This window comes from Ursus americanus, chromosome 15, assembly GCF_024610735.1.
Source record: "Ursus americanus isolate L20-20 chromosome 15, mUrsAme1.1.p, whole genome shotgun sequence".
Classification (NCBI taxonomy): Eukaryota; Metazoa; Chordata; class Mammalia; order Carnivora; family Ursidae; genus Ursus; species Ursus americanus.
Genome location: NC_142141.1, coordinates 44,315,878 through 44,342,838, shown reverse-complemented (window position 1 = coordinate 44,342,838; position 26,961 = coordinate 44,315,878). Strand labels below are relative to the sequence as shown.

The following is a 26,961-nucleotide window of genomic DNA, read 5'->3' as shown; positions in this document are numbered from 1 at the left end:
AAAAAGGCCTTTGACCCTGATAAAATAGAAGTCAAGCATACGGAAGAGAAGAAATTTCCCTTTGCCCAGAGCTAAAGCTGCATAGTTGTGGGGACACAGAGCGTAGGCTGGGTATCGAATACTTGGGGTTCTACTTAAGTGAATCTGGGTTATTTTTCTATAGATATGTTGTCCTGGAGATTGGTGTCATGCAAGAAACAGTGTATCATATGTTTTTAAGAATTGCAAAAATAGTGAAGTCAAGTAAAAAGTCTACTTAGTGAGCTAATGTGGTGGCTCAGTGGAGTGGTGATGGAGTGCTGGCAACGAGGGAACTAGCAGTCGGAATGAAATGATAGCACTCTATTAGAAAAGCAGAGTTTTAGAGAACTCAGTGTGAAATAAGCCTTTGTCGGCGGTCCAGAGAACCTAGCCTTAATGCTTAATATTTTTCTCATGTGTTTTTAGCTTTAAACAACTAACCTATAAAGAGAATTTGGGGATACAATGTGCCCGTAAATCTGAAACGGCTGCCACATGAACTGCAGCCCAAGTGAAGCTTTATAAAGATAATTTATTTAGATTCTGAAAAACACTATAATATACTATAAAAATTTATCAAACATCCTTCAGGAACTTTGAGACTTTATTTCTGTTTCTGTACACACCAACCTGCCATTTTCTGAAAGCCTAGAGAACATTGCCTATCCGAGTACATTATTTTATGTATGCTTTGGGGAAATATCAATATTTAGTGCATATGTCAATAACTGCAGGTACAAAAGAGAGTCATCCCACAGTTTCATCACTTAGTCTGATAGAAGCCAGACTCCTATCCGTTTTCCTGTGGGTACCTGTGTTTGCCTTTGTTTTAGTTAACACCTCAATCAGTTGTACCCAGTTGTAAACAAGAGCTTGATAAATGTTAAAAATCCTCTTCCATTCTGGAATTCTTTAATTATACTCATGATGATTTCAGCTATGGAATAGTAAAAGTTTTTGAAAAAAACTATAAAAAATTTAGAGCTAACTCTATAAAAAATATATTGTATTTAGGGGCGCCTGGGTAGCACAGCGGTTAAGCGTCTGCCTTCGGCTCAGGGCGTGATCCCGGCGTTCAGGGATCAAGCCCCACCTCAGGCTCCTCTGCTATGAGCCTGCTTCTTCCTCTCCCACTCCCCCTGCTTGTGTTCCCTCTCTCGCTGGCTGTCTCTATCTCTGTTGAATAAATAAATAAGTAAAATCTTTAAAAATATATATATATATTGTATTTAAACGGTGCTTAGTTACGGGCAGTTCCATGGCACGATGTTGTTCACTCTGAGCAAAGCAAATGCTTTGAATTAAAATGTAATAATCAATTAAGCTGATATTTCAAATTATTTTATGAATACTAATGTTTTCCTTCAGAAGAAATAAACACTATACCTGTAAATTTGGTATCGCTCTGTGTAATAATTGTGTCTTAATAACTAGATATCAAACATCAATTCTGCATAATAGGCATATGATCAGTTAATTATTAATCCACAACAACTCGGGATTGTCCTGAGGACAGTTCCTCAAGATCTAGATCTAATGTGTAAGAAATCAAATACATGTGAAGTTTCTCTAACAGAATAGCAGGAGCCTTTGCTATACTTATTGTTAAATTTATTTAAATTCTTCTCTTGAGCAGTATTACTCTTTTGCCTAAGTAATTCAGCCACGTGTCTCTATTCAGACTACAGGGAAACTACATGGCAATTGTCATAACTTTGTAATCCTCTTAAGAAAGAACCTCAATTCTTAAGAAAGAATTCCCTCATTACAGAAAATGGAATTAATAAATCTGATAGCTTCCACCAAAAACGAGCAGCCAAACTCCAGACTACATGATTGTGGAAAACAAAAATTACTCGTAATTTAATGTTTTAATTTTTTAATTTTAAATCCAGTATAGTTAAAATACAAAAGTTACTCTTAATTTCAGCATTCTTCACTTTTCTGTCCTGTATTACAAAAGTCTGAAATGACATACAGAAATAGTCTCCGTTTTTTCTTATAAAAATATCATCATAATTTATTTTGTTCCTCCTGCAGTCCATCTTGACAATGAAAGCAAAGTGAGCATCCCACACTTGTGATCCATCGATAATGAATTAGTACAAAAGCTTTCAACAGGACTCACTTTCCATGCTGTATGTAAAAACAACTCAGCAGGGAATTCCGGGCCTTTTACAGCAGTGGTCTAACTTCATCTTATTAAGCTAGTCTCTGTGTGTGTGTGTGTGTGTGTGTGTGTGTGTGTGTGTTGGCATGCGTGTTTCATATGCATACCATGCCATATGCAATCCCACTTCCTTAGATTTATCCACACGCAAATTTCATTAAATTTTTACTAGCTCTTCTTGCCCTCAAATGCAGTTGCATCCACAATCCTAGACTACATCAGAATTTTGCAGTTAAAGAAATCTTAGTGACAATTTAACCTAAAAAGAATTTGCAATTTGGAAAGTTTAATTAACTTGTAAGTTCTGCACCATTACTGAATGGCACAATCAGAACTGACCCTTGTAAGTTTCATGTTTAAGTGCATGCACAAGTATATTTTATTAAATTTTGCTGCTACTACTTTATTATTTGTTTGAAACTTTTTCCTTTAAATTCAGAATCAAACCCTGAATTTTACATGCAAGGCTTACATATCCTTCCAACTTTATACAATTTTATATCACCTATAAATTAAAAGAGGTCTTAACATTGTCTGCAATACCAACCTTCTGTAGAACTAAGAAAAAATATGAAAATCTCTTTACATTAGAAGCTACCTATTCTCTTTGAATCATGGTGCATGGTAAATATGGTAGGTCTTTACATCACATGAAGTTCACCAATGCAGTGGATCCTAGAAGACTAGGCAAACAGAACAGTGTGGCCAAAAAGAAAACAATCTGGCATTCAAAAAGTTAAGTCCTTATGAGAACTCATGTTTGACCAAGTTGAGGTGTGAAGGCCTAGTTAGTCTCTGCATATGCAAGTGTATAATGAGTTCAAAAGCTAGGAGAACAGGTTAGGAGAATTAATAGACCCTTAAGAACTTAATGAATACTAAGAAGTAGTTGGAAGCCCACTTTAAGAGTGAACTAAATATATGCTACATGGCACATCTAAGACAAGGCCCTATTACAAAACAGAGAAATCTTTTTTTTCCCCAAAAAAGTAATACGTGTGTTTTATTTTGTTGAAATTTCTCTTTCACATACATGTTGCTTTCCAAGTACAATATGAAAATAGTTGACACAGTTTTGGTTTGATTATCTTTCTGATTATTATAATGGGTTTGCACTTTTGGTTTATAATCTGGTTGTCAAAGATAAATTGGTACAAAAATTGAACACTTTAACTTGTCCATGGGTTAAAAAAAAGGTTATTTTCCAAAGACAAGTGATAAAATATTTTATGAAGACTAATTAAATAAAACTATGCACACATTTAGTAACTATTTTTGAGATTTTTGAACTAATTAAAAATAAGCAGGGTGGTACAGAAAGATCTGAAGCTTAGTGTATATTTTTAAATGTCAGCACAATAATGGTATCTGTTAATCAGTGCACACTCAATTTTTAGAAGGAAGCATTTTTGTTTACAGCTTAAAATAAATGCTTGTAGTAGAGCCTTGATCGCCTTGAGACTGAGTATCTCTCTTTATCTGTGGCTATTCTTCTGCATCTGTGAATCTCCAAGGACGAAACCTTCTATGTGAGACCTCCTGAACTGGATGTGTCCTTTATACACTGCCTTAGAAAAAGAATCATAAGGCAATTTCAAGTCCTTAGACACAAACATTTGTCAGTTGAACTTGAAATATCCTGATGTTAGTTATTAACTGTAGTGTGGAAAGTGATGTTAAATGAGGGATGCAGGGGGATGCCCTATGACTAACCTGAGGAGAAATGAGAGGGAAAAAGGAATCAGCAAGTGAACTATATGGGGCAAAATGAGTATGACCTATGGAACCAGGGGAGAGAGATATCTAAAGAGGGGGAAATAATAGGCTTCCGATAAAAGAAGCTACATTTGAAAAAAAATACACTGTCACACACACAAAATGAAAAATTAGATCAAGATTTTGGCACTTTCATAGAATAAATGTATTTCTGGTTTAAAAGCAATAGGCATGACTTTTGTGATATCAGGTACTTTTTATATTTTTATTTTGGGCCTATTTTATCCTATCTGCCTTGTGTTTCAAGTAAGTCAAAAAATACTCAGACCATCACAGTCACTTCTAGTATCATGTGCAAAGAATCAAGAAAACAATATATATGATTTATGGGCAGTGTTAGTATTCATCATTGTTTATTTAGTTTTATTCTTAGAATTTGAAAATATCTCAGCATTAGGCACATATCTGGGACAATGCAGTGAACAAAGGAATTGTCCTGTACATAGAATGGTATGAATGAGATTGGTATGGGGAAGATAGATAATAGAAAATTCTGGACATTGGAAAGATCGTGTCATCTATTTTGAGACAGAGAAGAAACTGGAAGACAAAGGTTATGAATCTAGAAGGGAGAGTTACATATTCTCTGTTGCCATTTGTTCCAGACTGCTAATGAGCACCTGTTGCTGCTGCTGCTAGGATGGCTTTAACCATCCTAAAGGTACCGCCTTCGTTCTACTTCTATTCTTTCTCCTTCTCATAGAATCGTTTGGTCTGGCTTACAGGCAGGAAGTAGTTCAGTTTGACTGATATTAAGAAACAGACCATCTAGATAGAAATATTTGTACTTATTCTCATGCACAGCATACTATTCAAATTATGATAAATTGTTTATTAGTAGAGACCAATATAATTTTTGATACATTACTGTACTTTTTTTACTTCACATAGCACACTAAGTTATTATTTATACATGATGTTAAATTTCGAAGTAAGTTTTTAAAATCTTCTAGATGCACACAGATAAAATTAAGTCATATGTAGTTGATTGATAATGAATCAAGTCCACAGATGACATTTTATTTTGAGGCTTGCTATGGATACTGACCTGCATTTAGCTACATGAATAAATCACATTCCCCGTTCTACCCTACTGCAGACATTTGCAATATTATGCCTTCTGCACATCATAATTAGTCAAATATTTTTAAATACTCATTATTTTAAACAATTGGCACAGGAAGTTGCTATGAAAATAACTGAATTGCTATCACTTTCAGTTTCTAGATTTATCATATAAAAATTCTTACCTTGCCAACATATTGTGTATCTGTACCTGTGTACTCTTCCAGCAAGAAGAACTGATTCCACATCCAGCCACGCTTGGTGCGATGTAACAATTTACCATCATCTTTTGTCAGATCCACTACCCTTTTGCTTGCTAAATCACTATTAGCTTTTTCTTGTAGTGGGATAGCATCAACTGTATAAAACATATAGGTCCAGATGAATAGTGATAGGCAGTGGTAAGTCCTCATTATAAGCAGCTTCAGCAGGATATCAAATTCAATATACTGTCTGATGCCCCTGAGGAGTAGAGGGAGAAAAATGGTTTATTAGGTTGTGTTTCATTTTCACATAACCTGTAAACTATAAAACATTTCTAAATGTTATCAAAATTTATAAATAATATATTGTATATACATTATTTTTCCATGTTACATCAGTGAACTATCATTAAAACCACACATATCACATGGCTAGGTAAGGAGACATGTAGCACAAATAAACAGGAAATTAAAGGCTGACTTTAATGTCACTGTATTGCAGCATATGAATGAGAACACATTTGTAATTTAAAATGCTATATATGAAAAAAATTAAGCCCTACAATATACCAAAGATTATATTGAGTGTTCCTAAAGTCTTTAAGACCAATAAAACTAGTGTATTTATTAATATATACATATATATGAGCTCATATATTTTAACACTTTTCTGTGCACAATTTATCAACTTTTACAATCTGTTTCTTCTCCTCCTGCTCCTCTTCTTCCTCCTTCTATTCCCTTCTTCCTCTTCTTCCTCTTCCTTGTTCTTCTGTAACATGATAAGATGTTCCCTCAAGGTAAATTAAATTATACCAAATGTATAATTTTTGGATTGTGTCTTGCAATACCTAGCATCATACTATGTTGATTCTTTATAATATGATATAATTACAATATAATATAATTATAATATAACTATAACTGTATTTTTTCTAACAAGCAGTTGAATAAATTACTCAAATTTATTAGAGCCTGAAGAGAGCATGCTCTAAATAGAAACATATTACCTGATAACTAAAAATAACACGTATTTATTTCCTAAAATAATAGGAAAAACTAGCACACAAAATTGGTACGGTAAAATTAGATATGGGGTCTCAGCTATGAGGTAATTTGATCTGGAATTCTGCAACAATGTCTCTCGGTCGAGATAGTAAGTTGATTCTTCTTGAAGTGAAAAAAATGATAGTGTGTTTGGTATTTCAGAATTAATTTTATTTATTAGCAAATTGGTTTTATTTGTGACACATTTCATTCAGAAGATGTGAAATTATAATAATGCTGCTGCTGGTAGTGATTTGGGTAAGCAGTTGAAACCCATCAAACTAGTATAGGCAAAAGAATAATTCATTGGATTAGCAAATCAAATTAAGTGTGGAAAGAAAGGAATGAAAGGAGCAAAGAAGCAACTGGGCCTTTTGTGCTCATGAAAACAAGAATTAGGGGCTTGGGTACTTAGTACTGTTCTCTCTCGCTCACTCCTCTCTCCTCTCTTGCTTTCAACTAAGCCTCCTCAACCTGATGGGATAGAGGAATATCTAAAGTTCAGATTTAACATCTTCCAATCCAGAAAACAACTGATAATATTTTCTAATTTGAGTCTGAAAAATTCTGGGAATGGACTCTAATTTACCTGTCTTAGGCCAGATGCTTAACACTAGACCATATATCTCTGGAGTCAGTTGTTGTTATCAACGCATACAAATCAAACACATGCCTTTAGCTCGGCTTTATCCCTTATTATCTGTGAGCTCTGGAGATGTTTACTGGTCTCAACTACTTGTTATAAAAGGAGGATAATTAGTATCTGACTCACAAGGTATTGTTACTTATTTTATTTTGAACTTTAATCAATACAAAGTAATAGTTATTTGTAACACAAGGACTTTATTTATACAACAGCATGTATCTACAAGAAAACTGAGGTGTGAAGAATTTAAGTAATTTGACAAATGTACAGTTAGTAAGTATTGGAACTAATTTGTAGACACACAGCCTTAAATGGTATGTTTTACAAAAGATAATATATGTAAAGAGGTTAGTATAGTGCTATCATAGAAATTTTCAGCATGTTAATGTCATCATCATCATCATCAACCATGGTTGCTTCTGTATAACCGTGTGTGTGTGTGTGTGTGTGTGTGTGTGTGTGTCTGTATACACACATATATACATCAAATATATTATATGTATATGTATATATATCAGGTAGGGAATGGTGATTGCCAGATAATGGTATGGATGCTTGCTGTTGACTCTATCCAGCACATGTGTGCTCTAATTTCCATACCTGTTATTTAAAAAGCATCTTACTTAACAAAGTACACGTGTCTGGTCACAAATCCACACACTCTGAAATGAGAGAAATCAAAATCACATTACTTTTTGACTCCGAAATCTCAGGTGATGGTACTTATCTTTTAGCAAGACTTTATGTGGCTGTTCATAATCCTGTAAACTACAGGAAATTGGTAAATTTAATCACAACAGATGTAAAACTCTGAAATAAATATCAGAAAACTACAGTGTCAAAAAGTGCTTGGGAGAAGTGCAATGGCAAAGTACTCTCTAGTAGCCACTGGCTCAGAACATGCCCTGCATTTTGTTGAACAGTGATGGTGAGGTGGGAAATGAGCAGCCAGAGAATCTCAAGAACAGCTGATGTCTCACTTTGATAAAATACAAAAAATTCCTTAGCTGACTGCACTGGTCACCTGCTTTTTCCCCCCTGGGAGATCTCTTTTGACCATCATTCTTACTGACCACTCCTGCAAGCAAAATTGGAGAGCCTTCTTCCTTTCCTGTGGTCTGTTCTAACTCTGATGCCCATTTTGGGTGGAATATAAGCCTTTAAGCAGAAAAATCCAGTTGTATTAGATGGAGCCAGAGACTTAGGCAGAGGCCAGTATGCTGTAGGTCTTAATAAGCTGAAGTAAAAAAATTGCATTCATTTTCAGTGCAATGGAAATCAGTTCGAAGATTTTAACACAAAATGTTTAGAAAAGATCAACTTGACTGCAGAGTGGAAAATAGTTGGAGGGTAGGCAAGAAATCTGGTAAGGAGCAAGATCAGTTAAAGTCTATCTCTCTAGTCAAGAAAGAGATGGCAATGGCATATAGAGAAGTGGTTCGAGTGGACACTGATACTGTACTCAGGTTCTCTTTCATTCTTTAATATGCACACACACAGGCACACACTCTACGTGCACTACAATTTCTGCATGCTTTTGCCTCTAATGACCTGCACCTGCAACTCTCTTTGGAGGACTTCCCTTGGCTACTGGAACCACTTTGCTCACATGCGCAGGGGGCCTAAAGTGCCTACAAGTTTATAATCATCTCCCATGAAATCCCTGAGCTATTGTCTAACAGGTGCAGAAGTATAGAAATTCACACTTTATTTACATCCCATAGTTCCCCTACAGAATTATGCTGAGGCTGGAACTTCAAAATCACACCCTGTTTGAATTCTTCTTTCTGTACTGCTTTCCCAAGCTCCCTCTCACTTCCTGACCGGGAAGCAGTTTATTAACAATCACTTGCTTACAAATCCTTGCCTCAGGATCCACTTCTTAGATCTCAAGACCTAAGATCCGAATATAATCCACATATTGACGTATCAAGAAAAGTAGATACTACCTTCTCATGTATTAATTATGGAAGGTGCCAAAAAAGACAACTAAAATATAACTTTTAGATTATTAGTTTGTGAACGGAGAAGATTAATGTGCTATTTTTGGGAGTGTTGCTTATAGCAGGGAAAAGATGATCTATTAGAAAAATGAAGAATCAAGTTTTTTTACTTATTTCTGGTCACTTTTATTCTGCTGCTACTAATAACATTTCTGCCATATTAATCATAGGAAGCAAAATGGTTCACTGTCCTATTAATCTAATTTAATTTAATTTATATATTTATGGCAACTCTTTAAAATGGGTTCTTCTATAATCCTTCATATTATGATAAGGAAACTGAGGCACAGGGAGGTTAAATGACTTGCCCAGGTTTTTGTAAGTAGAGACAGAAGAATTGAGAATTAAATCCAGGTACACCCTTGCCGTGGGCTCCACTGCTCCATCTGTATGGTTGGCAACCAACATTCATTCTAACTTACATTCTGTGTTCTAGACACTATTCTGAGTCTTTTTTCAAGCATTGTTTCTTTAACTCCCATCACAGAAATGCTACAAGAAAGGTATGAAAACATCAGACAAAGGAGTAAACTGAGGCTTTGCTTGTTAAAGTAACTTGTTAGTGTCATAAGGGGGTAGGCACTTGTGGGGAAGGTGAAAGGCATCCAGGATTTGAATTCTGTTGGACTGATGTCAGTGCTCCTGATACTAATTATACTGCTGCTAAGTAATGTTCCTCCATATGCGCCCATCTGGGGCCTCCTTCATGTGCTTTAAGTGCTTGCCCAATTCAGGGTCTTTATTCACAATCTGAGCTGGAACGATCTTACTTGGTTCATCCAGAGCCATTTCCATTTCATTATTTTCAGTCTTATCATATTCTGCTTTCTTGAAGAGTCTTCTTTTTTTTTTTAATGATTTTTTATTATATTATGTTAGTCACCATACAGTACATCCCCGGTTTCCGATGTAAGGCTCGATGATTCATTAGTTGTGTATAACACCCAGTGCACCATGCAATACGTGCCCTCCTTACTACCCATCACCGGTCTATCCCATTCCCCCACCCCCCTCCCCTCTGAAGTCCTCAGTTTGTTTCTCATAGTCCATAGTCTCTCATGCTTCATTCCCCCTTCTGATTACCCCCCCCTTCTTTATCCCTTTCTTCCCCTACTGATCATCCTAGTTCTTATGTTCCATAGATGAGAGAAATCATATGATAGTTGTCTTTCTCTGCTTGACTTATTTCACTTAGCATTATCTCCTCCAGTGCCGTCCATGTTGTAGCAAATGTTGAGAACTCGTTCTTTCTGATAGCTGAGTAATATTCCATTGTATATATGGACCACAACTTCTTAATCCAGTCATCTGTTGAAGGGCATCTCGGCTCCTTCCACGATTTAGCTATTGTGGACATTGCTGCTATGAACATTGGGGTGCATATGGCCCTTCTTCTTGAAGAGTCTTCTATAACAACTTTTTCAAAAATAGCTTATCCTATTTTGGTTTCTATTGATTTCTTTCATACCATCCATTTATTTACTACATATTGTTTACCATGATTTTAATGATATCTTTCTTTTAGTGGATCGTATGCTTATTGGCTGTTTAGTTATAGTGTAACTTGTATAGTGGTAGGATATTTTGTAAAACACTGTGTTCTGCATAAAAGAATTATTGATATACAGTAGGTACTTAATATGTATTTATAAAATTAATTGACTCATGCTTAAATAGATATTCCTCAACTTGAGTCTGAGACCACAAATGAGATTGACTTAATAGTCCATTGCGTAAACAAGCTAATAGAGATATGGAAAGAGCTGAACTGGGAGGAAATGTGCCTTTGAAAGAACTCTAGTGGGTTTTTTCTTAGCAAATGAACTGCAATCCTTATTTCCAGTGAAATAAGAGTAATATGTATAAAAATGTACATAACGTGGGATTAAGTATGAACTTCAGTATAGGGTTGGTATAAATTATAGACTTTTGAACTTAAATCCTTTTCACTAAATGTATTCTTTATTTTCCTCATAATTCTTGGCATAATTCTTTCACATTTAGGAAATATTAGTATACCCCTCCTGTGGCCAATTTAACACCCATACATTCCTCTGCTCTTAGACAAAAGTACACATTATAAACATTTTTTATTGCATTTTGTTTTAAAGTTAGCAAGCTCTTATCTCATGGGGTTTATTAAAAGTTCTTCCCATCCTTTATTCATTCAATAGCAACAAGCTGATTACTAAGTTTTCTATGCTTAATTATCTCTATCAGCCTTAAATGTTCTGCATTTTAATCATATTTTTGTTGATAAATAAATACCATCGGATGCATTATAAAGTACAATATTTTAAATTTGCTTAAACTTTGATTTTGTAATCAGGGAATTCACTTGAATCTTGTTAACTTTAAAAACTGAAAATTGTTTTATTATTATTCCCTTGTTCCCATAATTATATTTCAGTTGCATTTGAGAAAAATGGCTGTTGGCTATTTGTGAATCAAAAAAATGTGCATTATTGTAGTTAAGTAGGATGTTCAGCATAGAAAATCTACATCTGAACTTAAATTATATCATTATTTCCTATCCCTATAGTGTAAACTCAGATAAACTATTTTAAAAATTCCAATCTTGTTTTTCAGGCAGTTTCTCAGATGAAATGTACATATAACACAAGTGTATGTGATTAATTATATTATACTGTTTGTAATCAACAGAGTACTTCCACATACATTAACTTATCTATCTTTTTAAAAAATGTGGATATGGTCATATAATTTGAATCTTTTTCCAGATAAGATATATGAGGATTGGAGAGATGAAGAAAGCTGTTTTGTCTACCCAATTATTTTATGGCTTGGGCAAAAGTGATATTCATATTGTTTGATTCCTTGGCTAGTGATCATTCCAACATACTATGGGGGTTTTTTTAATATCAGTTGGAGAGACAAGTCTGAAAGCTCAGTTAGGTAAATGACACATATATAAAGAATAAATTCTATAAATTTGAATAGACATTAAAATTACGAGTTGTACATAATCAAGGAACTATTTGGGGATATATATTTTAACATATCTATTTTTCATAGTAATTCATGATTCTTAATTTATTATATAAATATATGTGTGCATACATATGAATATATATAATTGATTATTAGTTTGTTATGTTTATTCAATATATATTTAAGGTCTCTAAAATCATTAATGGATTTTTTTTCAGCAACCTCATATTCAGTTATGGTCACATTGCAATTTGTGATTTACCCTTACCTCAATAAATGTTATACAATGATCTTAAGAGAATCAGAAATTGATGGAAGAAATATGAGCTGCCACCTTTGTATAAGGATTTCTGAATAGTTAGCATAAGTAAACTCTCAGCTTTTAGTATTTAGCTTTAGGTCATTAGAAAACTGGCAGGATAGACTGGTATTAGAAGAGAAGCTCTTGAATCAGGTTTTGCCAGTGTCCTATCAAAAGAACAATAATAACATTGTACATAATAGAATGTAAAGACATATACAAAATATATAGAATTATACAATATAAAGAGACATAAACAACCTATTTCCAGAATCTGAGAAAAATAATCACAATCTATAAGGATAGTGAAGCTAGATTAGGAAAATAAATAATGATTGATGACTTTATATGATATATAAAAAAAATCCATCGACTTTCAGTGAAAAAGAAATAGGCAAGTTTTTCTCAGTATTGGTCCCCTGAATGGGGATCAAAAGGATCAAAACTTTTGTATGATCTTTTTCTACGAAGATACCCCCCTTTGGAGTTTGCCCTGATACTATGATATCTATTCAATATTTCTGCCCCCTGTAATATAAGAGGACCAGGGAAGAAAGGAGACAGTTTGGGGGGTACTATTTTGTATATTAATTTGGAGATATGCCTTACAAGTATATCATTTTAGTTAGTGTCAGAGATGGAAAAATTGACAGTTAAGTGAGAGCTGTCCATGTTCAGGACTTAAGAATGTTGGCTAATGTATTAGTGGTGTAGGGGGGCAGATAGGATTTGATAGTATCATAAACAAATAGTAACATTTTTAGTCAATGTGTTCTTAAACGCTAGAAACTAGATTAAAAATTTAAAAGTTGGTATGGGAAAATGACATAATATACAGCATGAAATTGGGCTATAACAAAGCCTGTGGGAATGCACACCATCCTATCACACAAGCACATGCAATAACACTTTCCCCTGAGGGTAAAAACACAAATAAAACAAAACAAAACAAAACACCTCACAAAGCACAGTAACGAGTCCATGAAGATGTAAGAGGTCAGATGCAGAGAGGGCTTTAAATGAGAAAGAGCAAGTAAGCTAGCATAGGAGCAATTAAGCTAGCAGAGTATAGTCTTAAGAGCACTGGAATCTCAACACCTCTCACAATCAGGTGAATTTCTTAAATACCTGACAAAAGGAGGAAAAAAAGACAACAAACTTTATGGAGAATAAGTGAATAACTCTGACATGTAAGAAATATTCTTCAAAGCTAGTGACAAAATAGTGGACTTATGTAAGTATTTAAAAAGAAGTACAAATGAATTGTGGACATGTATCCATTCATTGTCTAAACAAATTGATAAAAATCACGCCATTTGCAAAGACTGTTCTAGGCACTGAGGACACAGCAGTGAATTCAACAAAATGCCTTACCTTTTGGAAATGGTAGCAGAAGACAAATCATCATCGACAACAAACAAACTGGCAGATAATTTCTAAGACTTACTGTAAGTTTACATTGATCAGGACAGCATGGTTTTGCAAAAGAATAGACACTACATCGACTGAATAGAATAGAGAGTACAGAATTCAATTCACAAAAATTTAGTGAACTAATATTTGATAACAGGGCAAAGGCAATTCAATGGAGAAAAGGTAACTTTCTCAACAAATTTTGCTGGAACAGCTGGACATCCACGTGCAAAATTTTTTAAATGAATCTAGATACAAATGTGTATCTTACACACAGTTTAACTCAAAATGGTTTTAATTCAAAAACTGATGTGGATGTGGAAACACTCCATTGCTAGTGGGAATGTACCGTGATACAGGCACACCGAAAGACTGTAAGTCTTTTACGAAGCAAAACATAGTAGGTATATCACTAATTGACTGAAAAATAATGTCCATACAAAAACTCACATTAATGCTTATAAAAATTTTATTCATAGTCTCCAAAAACCAGGGGGGGGGGGTGGGAGGGTGGAAATTAGTAAGTTGTAGTGTCAGCCCAAACAGTTGTATTTCCTTTCATTCTCTCTCTCTTTCTTCATTTTTTCTTTTGTAACAAAATTGTGTGAATATGCACTGCAACTGTCATTATCTCAAATAAACACATTGCCAGTCACATAACTAGATAAAGAACAGGATTCTCCCTCACCCTCCTCTGAGGATTCTTTGTTTTAGAGATGGTGTTTGATTTAGATAACTGATCATTTAGGCTGCTTGTTTTTCTCTTCACTAGTGTTAAATTCCTGATCTTTAATTTTTAAACTCACGAATAAATGGTGAACCTGAGAAACCCTGGGCTCTCATCATCAACTATAATAAATGCAGAACCTCAGCATCCCCCCACTCTTTCTTTCTCCCCATCCACCTTTGCCTCCTCCCCAGGACCTCATTTGTGCCCCAGGTGTGTCTTGCACATTCCAGGAGCTGCAAGTACTAAACCTTTTTTTCCCCCTAAAGTTTCCAGATGGTTATTGCTGAGGGTGCGTCTTAATCATAAGAGTCATAGGGCCTGGTCAGTTTACGATATTGGTTACAGATAGGTTGAAAGTGGCACAAGACATAGGTGAATGGATAAATAAATTATGGTATATTCACTTAATAGAATATTATCAGAGATAAAATGAAATAAGCTATCACGTATCACCAAAAAAAAAAAAAAAAAAAAGGAAACTTAAATAAATAGTGTTGAGAGAATCCAGCCTTGAAAAGGCTATATACAGACCGATTCAAACTACGTATATGATATTTGGGAATAGGCAAAGCTGTAAAGACAGTAAAAAGATCAGTGGTTGCCAGTGGTTTGGGTTGGGGGTAGGTAGGGGTATAGGGATAAATTGGTGAACCAAGAGGAACTTTTGAGCAGTGAATTCTGTGTGATATTATGCATTGGTCAAAACCCACACATCTTCACAACACAGAGTGAACCATAATGTACACAAATAAGAAGAAATCACTTTGGGGGCGCCTGGGTGGCACAGCGGTTAAGCGTCTGCCTTCGGCTCAGGGCATGATCCCGGCGTTATGGGATCAAGCCCCACATCAGGCTCCTCCGCTATGAACCTGCTTCTTCCTCTCCTACTCCCCCTGCTTGTGTTCCCTCTCTCGCTGGCTGTCTCTCTGTTGAATAAATAAAATCTTTAAAAAAAAAAAAAAAAGAAAGAAGAAGAAATCACTTTGGAGTTGGGGGCTGGAGGAATGGAGCTCCAAGAAGGAATGCAGACTGTGATAAGAGAATCTGACTTATTACAAATGTTTGAAACAACTTCATTGAAGGGAAGGGGGAAGAAAATGTGCTGACTTAAATAACCCTGGAAGTGAGTGGAGTCTCTAAGACTAAATGGAAAGGGATTGCACACATGCACTGCCTTCTAGTTAATAAAGTTGTGTCTCCCGAGGATATAGGTTAACAATTCTCGTACTGCTGTACGTGGATACTGAAACTGAACAATTAAGTAAATACATGACAGCTATTGGGTGTCAGGTTTCTTACTGTTATTATGGGAATTTACAGATAAGCAAAGGGAGAACAGTACAATTCATGTGGTGATGGATTGGAGTTGGAGGCATTAATGAAAACTCATATACTTTGATATACTTATAGATGGCTACATATTGAAATAATTATAGATATGTACATATATACAAGTTAGTATGCACACATATATATTCTTTGTTCTATCAGCTGAAATGGCCTAGCAGCAATGCTACCCAGTACCAATAAACTCACCTAGCACCCAGATCTTGTTTCTAACATAGTTTTCCAATTAAAGGAACCAGGGCTCCTTGGAGGAAATAGCTGATTTTAGGACTAGGGCAGGAAACATACAAGATGAGCCAGCAGCATCTTGCAAGGCCAGAAAGTAAAGGAGTACTTAACAAACACACAAACACACACATTACATTGACAGGATGTGTCAAAGGTTCACAGAACAAAAAAACTCTCAATGGCCGAAACTGGATTAATTCGAGCAAGAAACTAAAGTATTGCATTATGATTGCATGGGTAATATAAATATCCACTAATTCAGATTGATATAAATAAATGATTCAATCAATACATCATTGAGGAAGAGAAGACAAATCTCCCTTAGGTATGAATTCCAAATAATTTATATAGAAACTGCCCTCAAGCAAGGAGATCCTGTATTCCTACTTCATGTGTGTGTGAAGCACATAGTAACTTCTTTCCAAGGAGTATAGCATAAAAATTGGAAGAAACAAGTATTTTTTTATTTATTATTATTATTAATTTTTTTGTAGTTTAAAAACCTGAAATATACTATCTCAGTCAGGCAATCAAAGTCAATATCAACAATATTAAATCAAGCAGATATTAATATCTTTGATATGGTATCATGAAAATGGTCTCCTCCAAGCCAAACACGGGCTAATCAGAGAAGAACATCAGACAGATTCCAATAGAGGGGCACCCAACAAAATATCTGGCCAGTGCTCCCCAGAACTATCTAGGTCATTAAAAGAAAGAAGTCTGAGAAACTGCCACTGCCAAGAGAAGCCTAAGAAGACATGACTACTTAATGAAATGTGAGATCCTGGATGGAATTCTGAAACAGAAAAATTATTAGATACAAACAAAGGAAATCTGAATAGACTATGGACTTCAGTTAATAACAATATATCAAAATAGATTCATTAATTGTAAAAATGTATTATACTAATATCATATGTTAGTAATAAATGAAACTAGGGTAAAGCATGTATTGGAACATTATGTTGTGTTCTTAATTTTTCTGTGAATCTAAAACTATTCTAAAAATAAAATCTAAGAAAAATAAAGTAAGTTTAATGGATAGAGAGGATAAATTATGTGTGTTGGGGGAGCTACTTTTATTTTTGATAATATGGTCAAATGGGGGAGTCCCGATTATGGTGATATCTGAGCAGAAAGCAGAAGGGACTTAGGAGTGAGTTTTGAGGATTTCAATGGGAAGTGTTTTGAGAAAGGGACTAACAAAATGCAAACACTTAGCATGGAAGGGGTGGGGGAGGAAAGCATGTTCATGCTAGAAGCCTTCAAGTCATAGAAAGGACATAAGTATATCTATAGCTGAGTGAACAAGGAGGTAGTTACCGATGATGAGGTTTGAGAGGCAGCAGACTTCTAGAGTCTTACAAGCCATAATAAGGAGTTTTAAGCTTTGTAACATTGAAGTCACATGAGGGTTTGTGGCAGAGGAGAATCCTGGCATAACTTAATGTTAAATGGGTAACTGTGACTGGCATATGAAAAATGGACTTTACAAGGCAAGAAAGGAGACAGAGAAAATGGCGATTAAAGTAATCCAAATAAGAGAATGTTCTCATTGGGATGAAATTAATGGAAGTGGAAGACGTAGGAATGAATCCAAGGCTTTGGCTTGAACATCAGATTAGAGCTGCCATTTGCTGATTAGAGGCATTGGAGAAATTCAGGTTGTATGTGGGAATAGGGAAACAAGGTTTTGATTTGGAACATGCCTTATTCAGTATCCAAGTGGAGAGAACCCATAGGCATTTGGACATTCAAGTCTGGAATTTAAGGAATTGTCAGGACTGACAGAATATTGAGTTTTATCAGTATATTCCAGATATGAGATATATCTTATTCTAGATACGAGAGTGGTTAAAATTCCACATGAAGTACAAAAATAAGAACACAGTCTTGGGGTGCCTGCTGGCTCAGTTAGTGGAGCACACAAGTCTTGATCTCAGGTTGTGAGTTTGAGCCCCACGTTGGGTGTAGAGACTACTTAAAAAATTTTTAAAAATATTTTTAAAAAAAAGACTAGTTTCAGTTTCAATGGAAAATAAGAAAATGCAGATTCTATATTTAAAGTTATAAGCCTTTTAATTAAGGTTGAAGGTTACATGGCTTAATAGTTGACAATGAAAGCTTAAACTCTGGAAAAAAACTAGGAAAGTGTTCAGTGCTGTTAAGGGGTAACAGGATGGGCATAGTTCTTGGTATAAAAAGAGGAATATTACAATGATGAGAGTAAAATGCATAAAATTTTGTTGAAAGTACTTTGTTAGGAAGCATCAAAGCCTTAAAATGGTTTACAGTGTTTGACTAAGTAAGTCAAATTCTAGGAAAGTTTCTTAAGAATTTAGGCATTTGAAAGAGAGCTTTGGGTATAAGCATGTTTATCAAAACATTATTTATTATTGGATGTACTGGACATTTTTTGTTTGCCCCTTCAGATCTACTCTCAGTTCTTTGCTCAGTACAGCAGGAGATAAATTTCTAGGAACTATATCAGTAGGCTCACTGGTCCTTGTTTGAATTTAGCCGGTGTGAGGCACAAGCAGGAGATGAAGGGTGGAAGGAGGGAAGTTGGTTCCTCCACACTGCACCCCAGAGTTGGTTTCTTTTCTCTACAGTGAGCCACAGCTCCTTTCAGATAGCTGGTGTCTGTTAGAATAACCAGTACTCTCTCTGAAGTAGTGTTTATCCAGCACCATGCTCCTTTAGGGCCAGGAGGGATAATAGGTTTATGCTATTATGAATTCCTGCTATGGCACTATCCCTAATTAGTTCCTTTAACCCTGCTCACACCCTCTATTAAACCTTTCCCAATCACCAATTATGTCATCTGTTTCCTGAAAAGATCTTGACAGAAACATTGGAGAAAAGTTGGAAATGAGTTAAATGTCTAAGAGTAGGGGAAGGATAAGTAAATCATGCAACTTACATGTAAAATAATGACATCATGAAGTCATCAGAAAAACCTACATGCTAATTTTTTTACCAAATATACACAAAATGCCTACTCTTCTAGACATTTTTCTAGATGAACAGAATAGCAGATTCCTTGAGGAGTTTACAATCTAGGAATATCGTCTATACGTATATAACCGGAGTTATTTATGACATAATTCTGAAGAGATCACTGACAATAGAAGCATTTTTTTCCCTGTGTATCTATGAGTCTCTTTCTTCTGGGTTTTGTTGTTGTTGCTGTTGTTGTTTGTTTTGTTTCTTAGATTCCACATATAACTGAAATCACACAGTCTTTATCTTTGTCTGACTTATTTCACTTAGGATAATACTCTCTAGGTACATCCATGTTGTCACAAATGGCAAGATTTCGTTTTGTTATGGCTTAATGTTTCACTATACATGATATATATGTATCAAATATAGAAATCATATATATATCTCACACCTTGAATTTATTTAATAATAATCTGTTGGGAAAATGAAAGAAAAACTTATATCTCAGATTTTTAATTAGTAGAGAAAGGTATAAGTGCATTTCCTGCCTGTGGTTTCATGTCAGCTTCCAGTGATAGAAATGAACATCACAGTCTGTCAGATTCAAGTTAATGAGTGTTTCACATGCCATCAGCCTACACTAAGTATTTCTCATTTAAGAAAGCGTGCATAGTACTAAAAATTGTTCATATTTAAAACTGTATTTGATTTGACAGAGCTTCCTTCTTGAGTTAGGTCCAGAAACCAATGGTTCGGACAAAACTGTTGGCCTGCTTATGTCTTAGAGTGAGGAGGGGGGGAAATGGGGACCAGGTGGTTGGTGGTAGGATGTGCTTGGCAGTACTGAGGAAAGGAGGGAAATTAAATAGCTCTGGAATAGCAAATTATAGCACAAATATCCAAACATTTATAATAGTTTCCACAGCGGAGATATATAGAAGTTAATACTTTAAATATTTTCTATCTTAAATTTTTTTAATTAAATATTTTAAATATTTCAAATATTCTGCAGAGTATTAAAGATTTTAAAAAGAAATCTCAGTCTTTTGTTTCATGAACATTTTGTCAATCTGAGAGAATAATGTTTTTAAAGCATGAATTAAGATACAGGATATAACTATTAAAAAGGAAATCTGTTTTATTAGAATACAGCTATCAAATTATTTCTAAAAACTAATTTTGGTAAAATAATATGTATGCTTCTTAATTAATGCGATAAATAACAAGACCCAGCAGCAGATCTGATTAGTACCACAGTGTTAAAGAAAAAAAATGAACATACAAGGTACTTAGGTTGATATTTAATTTCTGCTGATGATAAAGTCACAAAATCTCTAATACTTCTGTGTATTCATACCCATAAATATAATTGAGACAGATGTTAGATTTCAGCTGGAGACTAGAGTATTGATGTAATATTTTTCAGTTTAAATATATAAATTCGATGTTAAGATTTCTTAGGGCTAGTTTCAAAATAAAAGGGACTTAAGTTTGGAAAAATCGGTAATTTTACAGTGACATTGTAGATGTAGGCAGAAGAGTGGAATGAACAGTAAATCCAGAGGGAGGACATATGGATTAATATTCTGAGTTTGTCACTCTCTTAATGAGCTTAGGCAAGTTTAAGTTTTATTTTCATTATATCTAGAATGGGAATCATAGACTTACCTTATAAGGAGATAAAATGATTAAATAAAACCATGAGTATAAAAAGAATCTGAAAAACAGTAGATTCATAATACATAATTATAGTCTTCCTTTCCTTCAGACTGAAACTATTGATTAGGTCATTAAATAATTATATTCTGTTAGTGTGCAATAAAATAATATGCATTTGCCTAAGAAACTATAAATGAGCTTTGAGAGGGTCATTGTAAACTATTACATTAAGCATTTTAAAGGCATAAGTACATCCATAGTTTATTCTAAGTGTTAATCTGGATTCTGTGGTAGACACTATTGTGTTCCACACAGATTCCATTTACCAGGCCAGCGTACTCACTAGGCACCTGTTGTTGGGTTTGCCTGCTAACTGCTTATAGCTAACCTCTTCTAAGAAATTTTCTGGACTGGTGAGAACCACCAAACTAGGGAAGTTATTCTGCTCACCATTGTCATCAATGACAATGAGGTACACATAGGTAGATCCTTTGCCCCAAGGTGGGTCAACTCTTACTCCATTTTATGCCTGGATCCTTCTCTGTGTGGATCAGGCAAGGCTACACTCAATCTGAGACCACGTCAGTGTGTTTTCTCCTTCTTTCTCCTGTTTTATTCCCTTTTTTACAGTTTTCTCCTGAAAAGCACAGTTTTAATCAATCATTTACACCCAAATCCAAGTCTCAGACTAGTTCTAGGGAAACACGTAAGATTGTATATATATGGTCTGGATGAACTTCTACTCTGTTAGAAGTGAGCCATCCAGTTATTTTTCAAATATTTATTTGGTGTATACTTTTGCCAGACACATAGGTGTTTGAGATACAAACAAAATATAAAGACTCCTGCCCTTATGTAACTTACATTCAAGCAGGAAAAGACAAACACTACCAAATAAACATAATGAATATGAAAACAGTAGAGAGAAGGTAATCTGTGCTATTGGGAATAATGGAGCAATATAGTGGAATCTGAACATAGGGGTTGGGTAAAAGAAGGGAAGTGAAATTTCAGGTTGGCCTCATTGGGGTGGTATTATTTGAGTAAAAATTTGGAGTAAGGGGAGCTATACAAGTAGATATGTGTGAGAAATATTTTCACCCAGAGTAAACGCAAAGGTCCTACAACAATGGAGTGCTTGTCTTGCTTTAGTTGTTTCTGAGAAAGGTAAGTGAAGGGGACGAGAGGACAGGCTGAGGGTGGGAGGTTCTTATATGCCAAAAAGAAAGAATAATAAGAGATAGTGACATCAAGCCAAGTGATCAGGAATATGGGGACTGGAAATTGACCATTGGATTGAAACGATAATCTTTACTATGTAATGACTATATCTCAGTGCTTTTATGAGTAAATATATATATCTTCCTTTACCTGGACTTTCCAAATGATCTCTAAATATTCAAATATTATTATATAATAATAACAATAATGCTCATGGAATTGCTGCTAATTCTCTAAAATATTAGAAAAATGCTCAATTAAGGTTATTTTTAAATTACTTATGACTATCTCTTTTGACTATGATTTTTTACTTTTGACTAGGATTCAAAATCAGAATAATGATTTTTTTCATCCATATATTAATCAACTTGCACAGTGCAGAACACAAGATTTAAAAATGTGTTGACTAGATAATTTAATTAATTTAAATACTTAATACTCAGTATATTGAATTACATATAGCATATTACATTATTTTTACAATTCAACTTGAAGAATAACATAATGTGGAAGAAAATTATATAAGCTACTCAGATACTAAAATATAAAATTATATGTAAATCACAACCACTTGCATTAAGCATTTCTCTAAAAATGTATTTTTATTTTAAGACATACATATTTATTTTTAAAACATGTATATGTTTTAGTTTTAAATATATATTTTTATTTTTAAAACACACGTATGTATTTTTTTCTTTTTCCTCAGCCTGTATGAATAAAGACACCAGCAAAATTCCATTTATGTTCTTGAAATGCACTGTGAAATGAGCTCTATCAGATTGATAGTAAAGATTTCTTGGCACTGATGCCAGTTTAAATGTTACTATAGCAATCACCAATGGTAATGTTTTCAATTAGTGATACACAGTCACAGCATAACATGAGTCTGGTGTGCCATTTGGCAACTTCAAAATGGATCTACAGATTATTTAATTTTACCAGTCAAATGAAATCTAAACAGACCAAAAAAATAATAATAATAAAAGTGAAACAAGCAACAACCATGAACTATTCCTAGGTTTCAAATTTCAAATACTCTCTAAAGTTTAAAAATATTTTAGTGTGAAAATCCATTAGCATGTTTACCTTTGGAGTTCACCTATTCAAGCACAACACAGTTACGAAAACTTTTCCTTATGTGTCATTGTCAGACACTGTTATTAAAAATCCAGAGAGAGAGCACATGTGCAAGCAAGGGTGGGGAGCGTGGGGGTCAGGCAGGTAGAGAGAGAGGAAGAGAGAAAATCTTAAGCAGGCTCCATGCCCAGTGCAGTGCGGAGGTGGGGCTCCATCTCATGACTCTGAGATCATGCCCTGAGTCGGACACTTAACTGACTGAGTCACCCAGGCACCCCAGAAATTCAGTGTTTATATCATCTGGAAAGTCTATCTGAAAATAAACTAACATATAATAAATACATTGTTATTATTAAATCTTAAGGCAGGAAGGAAACTGGAGATGATAGTAACAGTCGTTCGCTATTGTTCTCTCCAGCATTTGTTGAGTACATGTTATAGACCCGGCACTGTGCTAAGTGCCTTACAGCTTTGATAATCATTCATTCTGTTTTGAGACAGCCTTGTCTTTCTCTTCCTGGCCCACTGGAATTGTTTCACCTCCATCTTTAAGTTTCCTGTGGCTATTGGGCCAGTGAAGATTGAGTGGGTATTCAATGTGCTCTTTCTGAGGAGAAGGTTTATGAACTGCTGCACGACCCTGCCATGATCTTTTTTCCTTTGTCATACCAAGTATGGCAAGACGTCCCAGCCTAGGACCCAAAATAAGGACAAAAGGGGCTCCCCCACATATAACGGGAGAGAAAAAGAAACTTTTTGTTTGAAACTAACTGCACACCCTAGGCCTTTAGGACTGATGCGTATATCATAAATCACACATATCACTTAAATCACACTCTCAAAATCTACTTGATGGTGCAATTATTCCCATTTTATACACAAAAAATATGAACGTTCACAGCGTTTAAATAAATTGTCCAAGGTAAACATCCATTAGGTGGTGAGGGAGAAAATAAAAATCAGCTGTGATTGCTGACAGCTGGTACCTGGCCTGGTGACTCGGAACTAAGCTATGGTATCCCCTGCTGAACACCAACAATTTAACAGAATATCATCATCAGATGAACTCACTCAGTAGCTGTGAATGAGTAAGGCAAAAGCAGAGGCACTACGTAGCCCCACAATGACCAAAAAATACCTTCCTCTCTTGGTTACTACTTCTTTATCAAAGACAACTTCAAACTATTTTTCCAGGTTTCTATATATAAATTAATATACATCTATAGAATTGCTCTGATTTCCTGATATTACCCAATCAAGTGCTGATCTCTGCTTTTATAAGCACTTTCCAAATGCCTCAGCATATTCCCAAATTCTATAATAAGCCTATCCTTACTCTCTCTAACCAGATTACTTCCAGTTTCCCCATGATGGGCAGTATGCCTTATTGCAGGAAGTTAATACACCTAACTTTGACAGCAGCTGTGTTCTCTGTGATCTTTGGGGCATTGGGCTTTTCCCTTTTTTGGGGAGGGGGCATTGGACTTTTCTAGTGGTAGTTGAGATTTCTACTTGGGAAGTCTGGCTCTAGTACCCATGATATATCACTGTGCTGTAGTCCAAATAAAGGAGTATGAATATTGATAATTAATAAGGTAATTAACATAGGCTGTTTCCTTTACTGAACAAATCAAGGGATTTGAATTAAAACAAAATATCAAAGAACAGTGTGGTGAAATTGTCACTGATATGATTTATTGGGGTGTGCGTGTGTGTGTATATATATATATATATACCCATATATATGTATTATATAATACATATATAAATTTATAAGGCAAATTTCTTTAGTTCCCACCCCACTGCCCCAACTTCACATGCATACGGTTGAATTATTATAATTATTGTTTGTTCATACAAGGACCTTTTCTTATTTCATTGATTTATTTTTGTTTTTATTTCCATATGCTACTCTCAGCTACCCTAATTTTCCTGAGATTTTTCAACAAATAATCTGTGAATCAAAAGGGTTTTACAATAACAATTAACTACCCTTATAATGTACCCAGAGGTTTGTGCAGAATTATTATCTGATTTGGTGGAGGAATAATGGATCAGGAGTTCAAATGACTCAATGTCCTTAGTCTATGCCTATAAGATGGGATACAATGGAATACCTAACTGGAGCACTGGGTGTTATATGTAAATGATGAATCACTAAATGCTGCTCCTGAAACACTAACTAGTTAACTAACTAGAATTTAAATAAAAACTTGAAATAAATAAATAAATAAATAAATAAATAAATAAATAATAAATAAATAAAGTACTAAAAAAAAAAAAAAGGAATACCTAACTGTAGCTAACTATTTCAATAATTTGAACATGTTATCTTTCACTTTACACATATTGGACATAATTGAATCTAATTTTTTAAGGACCATAAAGTTAAAAATGCTTAAAATTTACTTAGAAATCCTGCACAACCAAAGAGGTTAATAAAGGACTGAATTATCTCTATAACCTGCAGCATTCCCAAGGGAGAGTATTATTTTCACATTAAATCATGCTCTCACTACTGATCTTCATTAGGACATATTTTCTTTGCTGTAAACAGAAAACTAAAAAGCAAAAATGCTTCAGTTAACCTAAAATTAGGCCTTACTGAAGTTTCTTACACCTCATGCTAGGGGTCCTTTCTGTAGGAAACTCATTTCAATCTGTCATATGATAAGACCAGTTTATTTTTATTTTTTTCTCTATATATTTGCCAAAGGAACATATGTTTGCTGCTTAAATAGCATCATTAAGCATCGGAGATATGAAATATATTCATCAAAGCCAAAAACATATCTTCAAATATTGCCTCTTAGGAAGGTGTCTGTTACTAAATGTAAATTCTAAAATGTAAGATCTGGTTACTTGGACATTAATAGTGATTCACAGATTTAATTAATGTTTTTGTTGCATAATATTATAACCATATTCTCTGCCAAACACTTGACATAGCTGTCTTACTAATAGGATTCTGCTTATTAAGCATATAAGGTCACCTGTGTCAACAACAGTGACTCAGAATATTCAGTATGTCATAATCTCCTGGTAACAGCTCAATGAAAAATCATTTTTAGTTCATGATTTTGTCATCCTAATCTAATGAGACCACCACCACCACCACCACCACCACCACCACCACCACCACCACCATCATCTCATCATGATGATGGTTGTCACCATCACCATCAGAACTAATGTAGGTAAATAGGAGAGGGGATGTATACAGACGAATACAATGTATACCAACATTTTATATAATTTTTATTAGTCAGATAATGTAACCTTTAATATTTCTACATTTTACAGATTTTGAGCAGTTTACTTTTTTCCTTAACTGAATGCATCTGCAGAAATTGATATTGTAGCATCTCAATAAATCTCTAATAGACAGTACCAGCATGAGTACCTATTATTAGTAAACTTTTTATCTTGTTTTTCCAGAACGCTAGTGCAGTATCAAGTGTGGGTTTTGGCCATACATTCACAAGTCATTTCTACAACACAGTACTGGAATCAATGGACTGTACTAGGTTGAGGAGAGGGAGGAAGGTGAGAGAGACTGTTGAAAAAAACACATCGCTCATCATAAAATGCCACAATGTGAACACATTACAAGATTCATATTTAAAAAAGTTCAATCATTGTGAATTTTACACTTGGCCATCAATTCAAAAGGAGAACTCATTTGGCCAATATATTTAGAAACCTCTATGCTATTCCTCTTACAGGAATGGTTACTTAAAGCTTAGTTATTTGTGACCCTGGAATTCTTCAGTGATTGAATTTAACTCTGAGGATTTGTTTCCATCCATTTTCGGAGGAAATTCAGCATGACTGGCCACGGAATTTTCTCCTAATTCAAGAGTAACTTAAGTCCAATGTGGAAGTTATCCAGAAAATGAAATTCTGTTTTCTTCAACCAGCTGTTAAAAATGTTTTTGAGTCAAAAACTTAGGGTATGATAACTTTTTATTTATGAAATTTTGGTGAGATTGAGAGAAAAATTAAGGAAGCAGACAGAAAGGTTCAAAGAACACCTTGTTTCTTAATCTGCAGACAGGAAAGACATATTTTTCATTCACTTAAAATAACCCTGATAGTTTTTTAAAGGGTTGTATTCAGATCACTTACAGTTTCAGGTGCCAGCATGTTA

At 34.7% G+C, this 26,961-nt stretch overlaps 1 protein-coding gene across 1 annotated transcript in view; it reads right to left on the bottom strand.

Moving 5' to 3' along the window:
• Nucleotides 1-5,445, bottom strand: part of CDH9 (cadherin 9) — a 75,931-nt gene extending 70,486 nt beyond the window's left edge. Inside the window, exon 1 of the mRNA XM_045787413.2 lies at nt 5,218-5,445. Coding sequence (XP_045643369.1) covers nt 5,218-5,445 — 228 coding nt within the window. The remainder of the gene's footprint in view (nt 1-5,217) is intronic.
• Between the last annotated feature and the right edge of the window lie 21,516 nt (nt 5,446-26,961).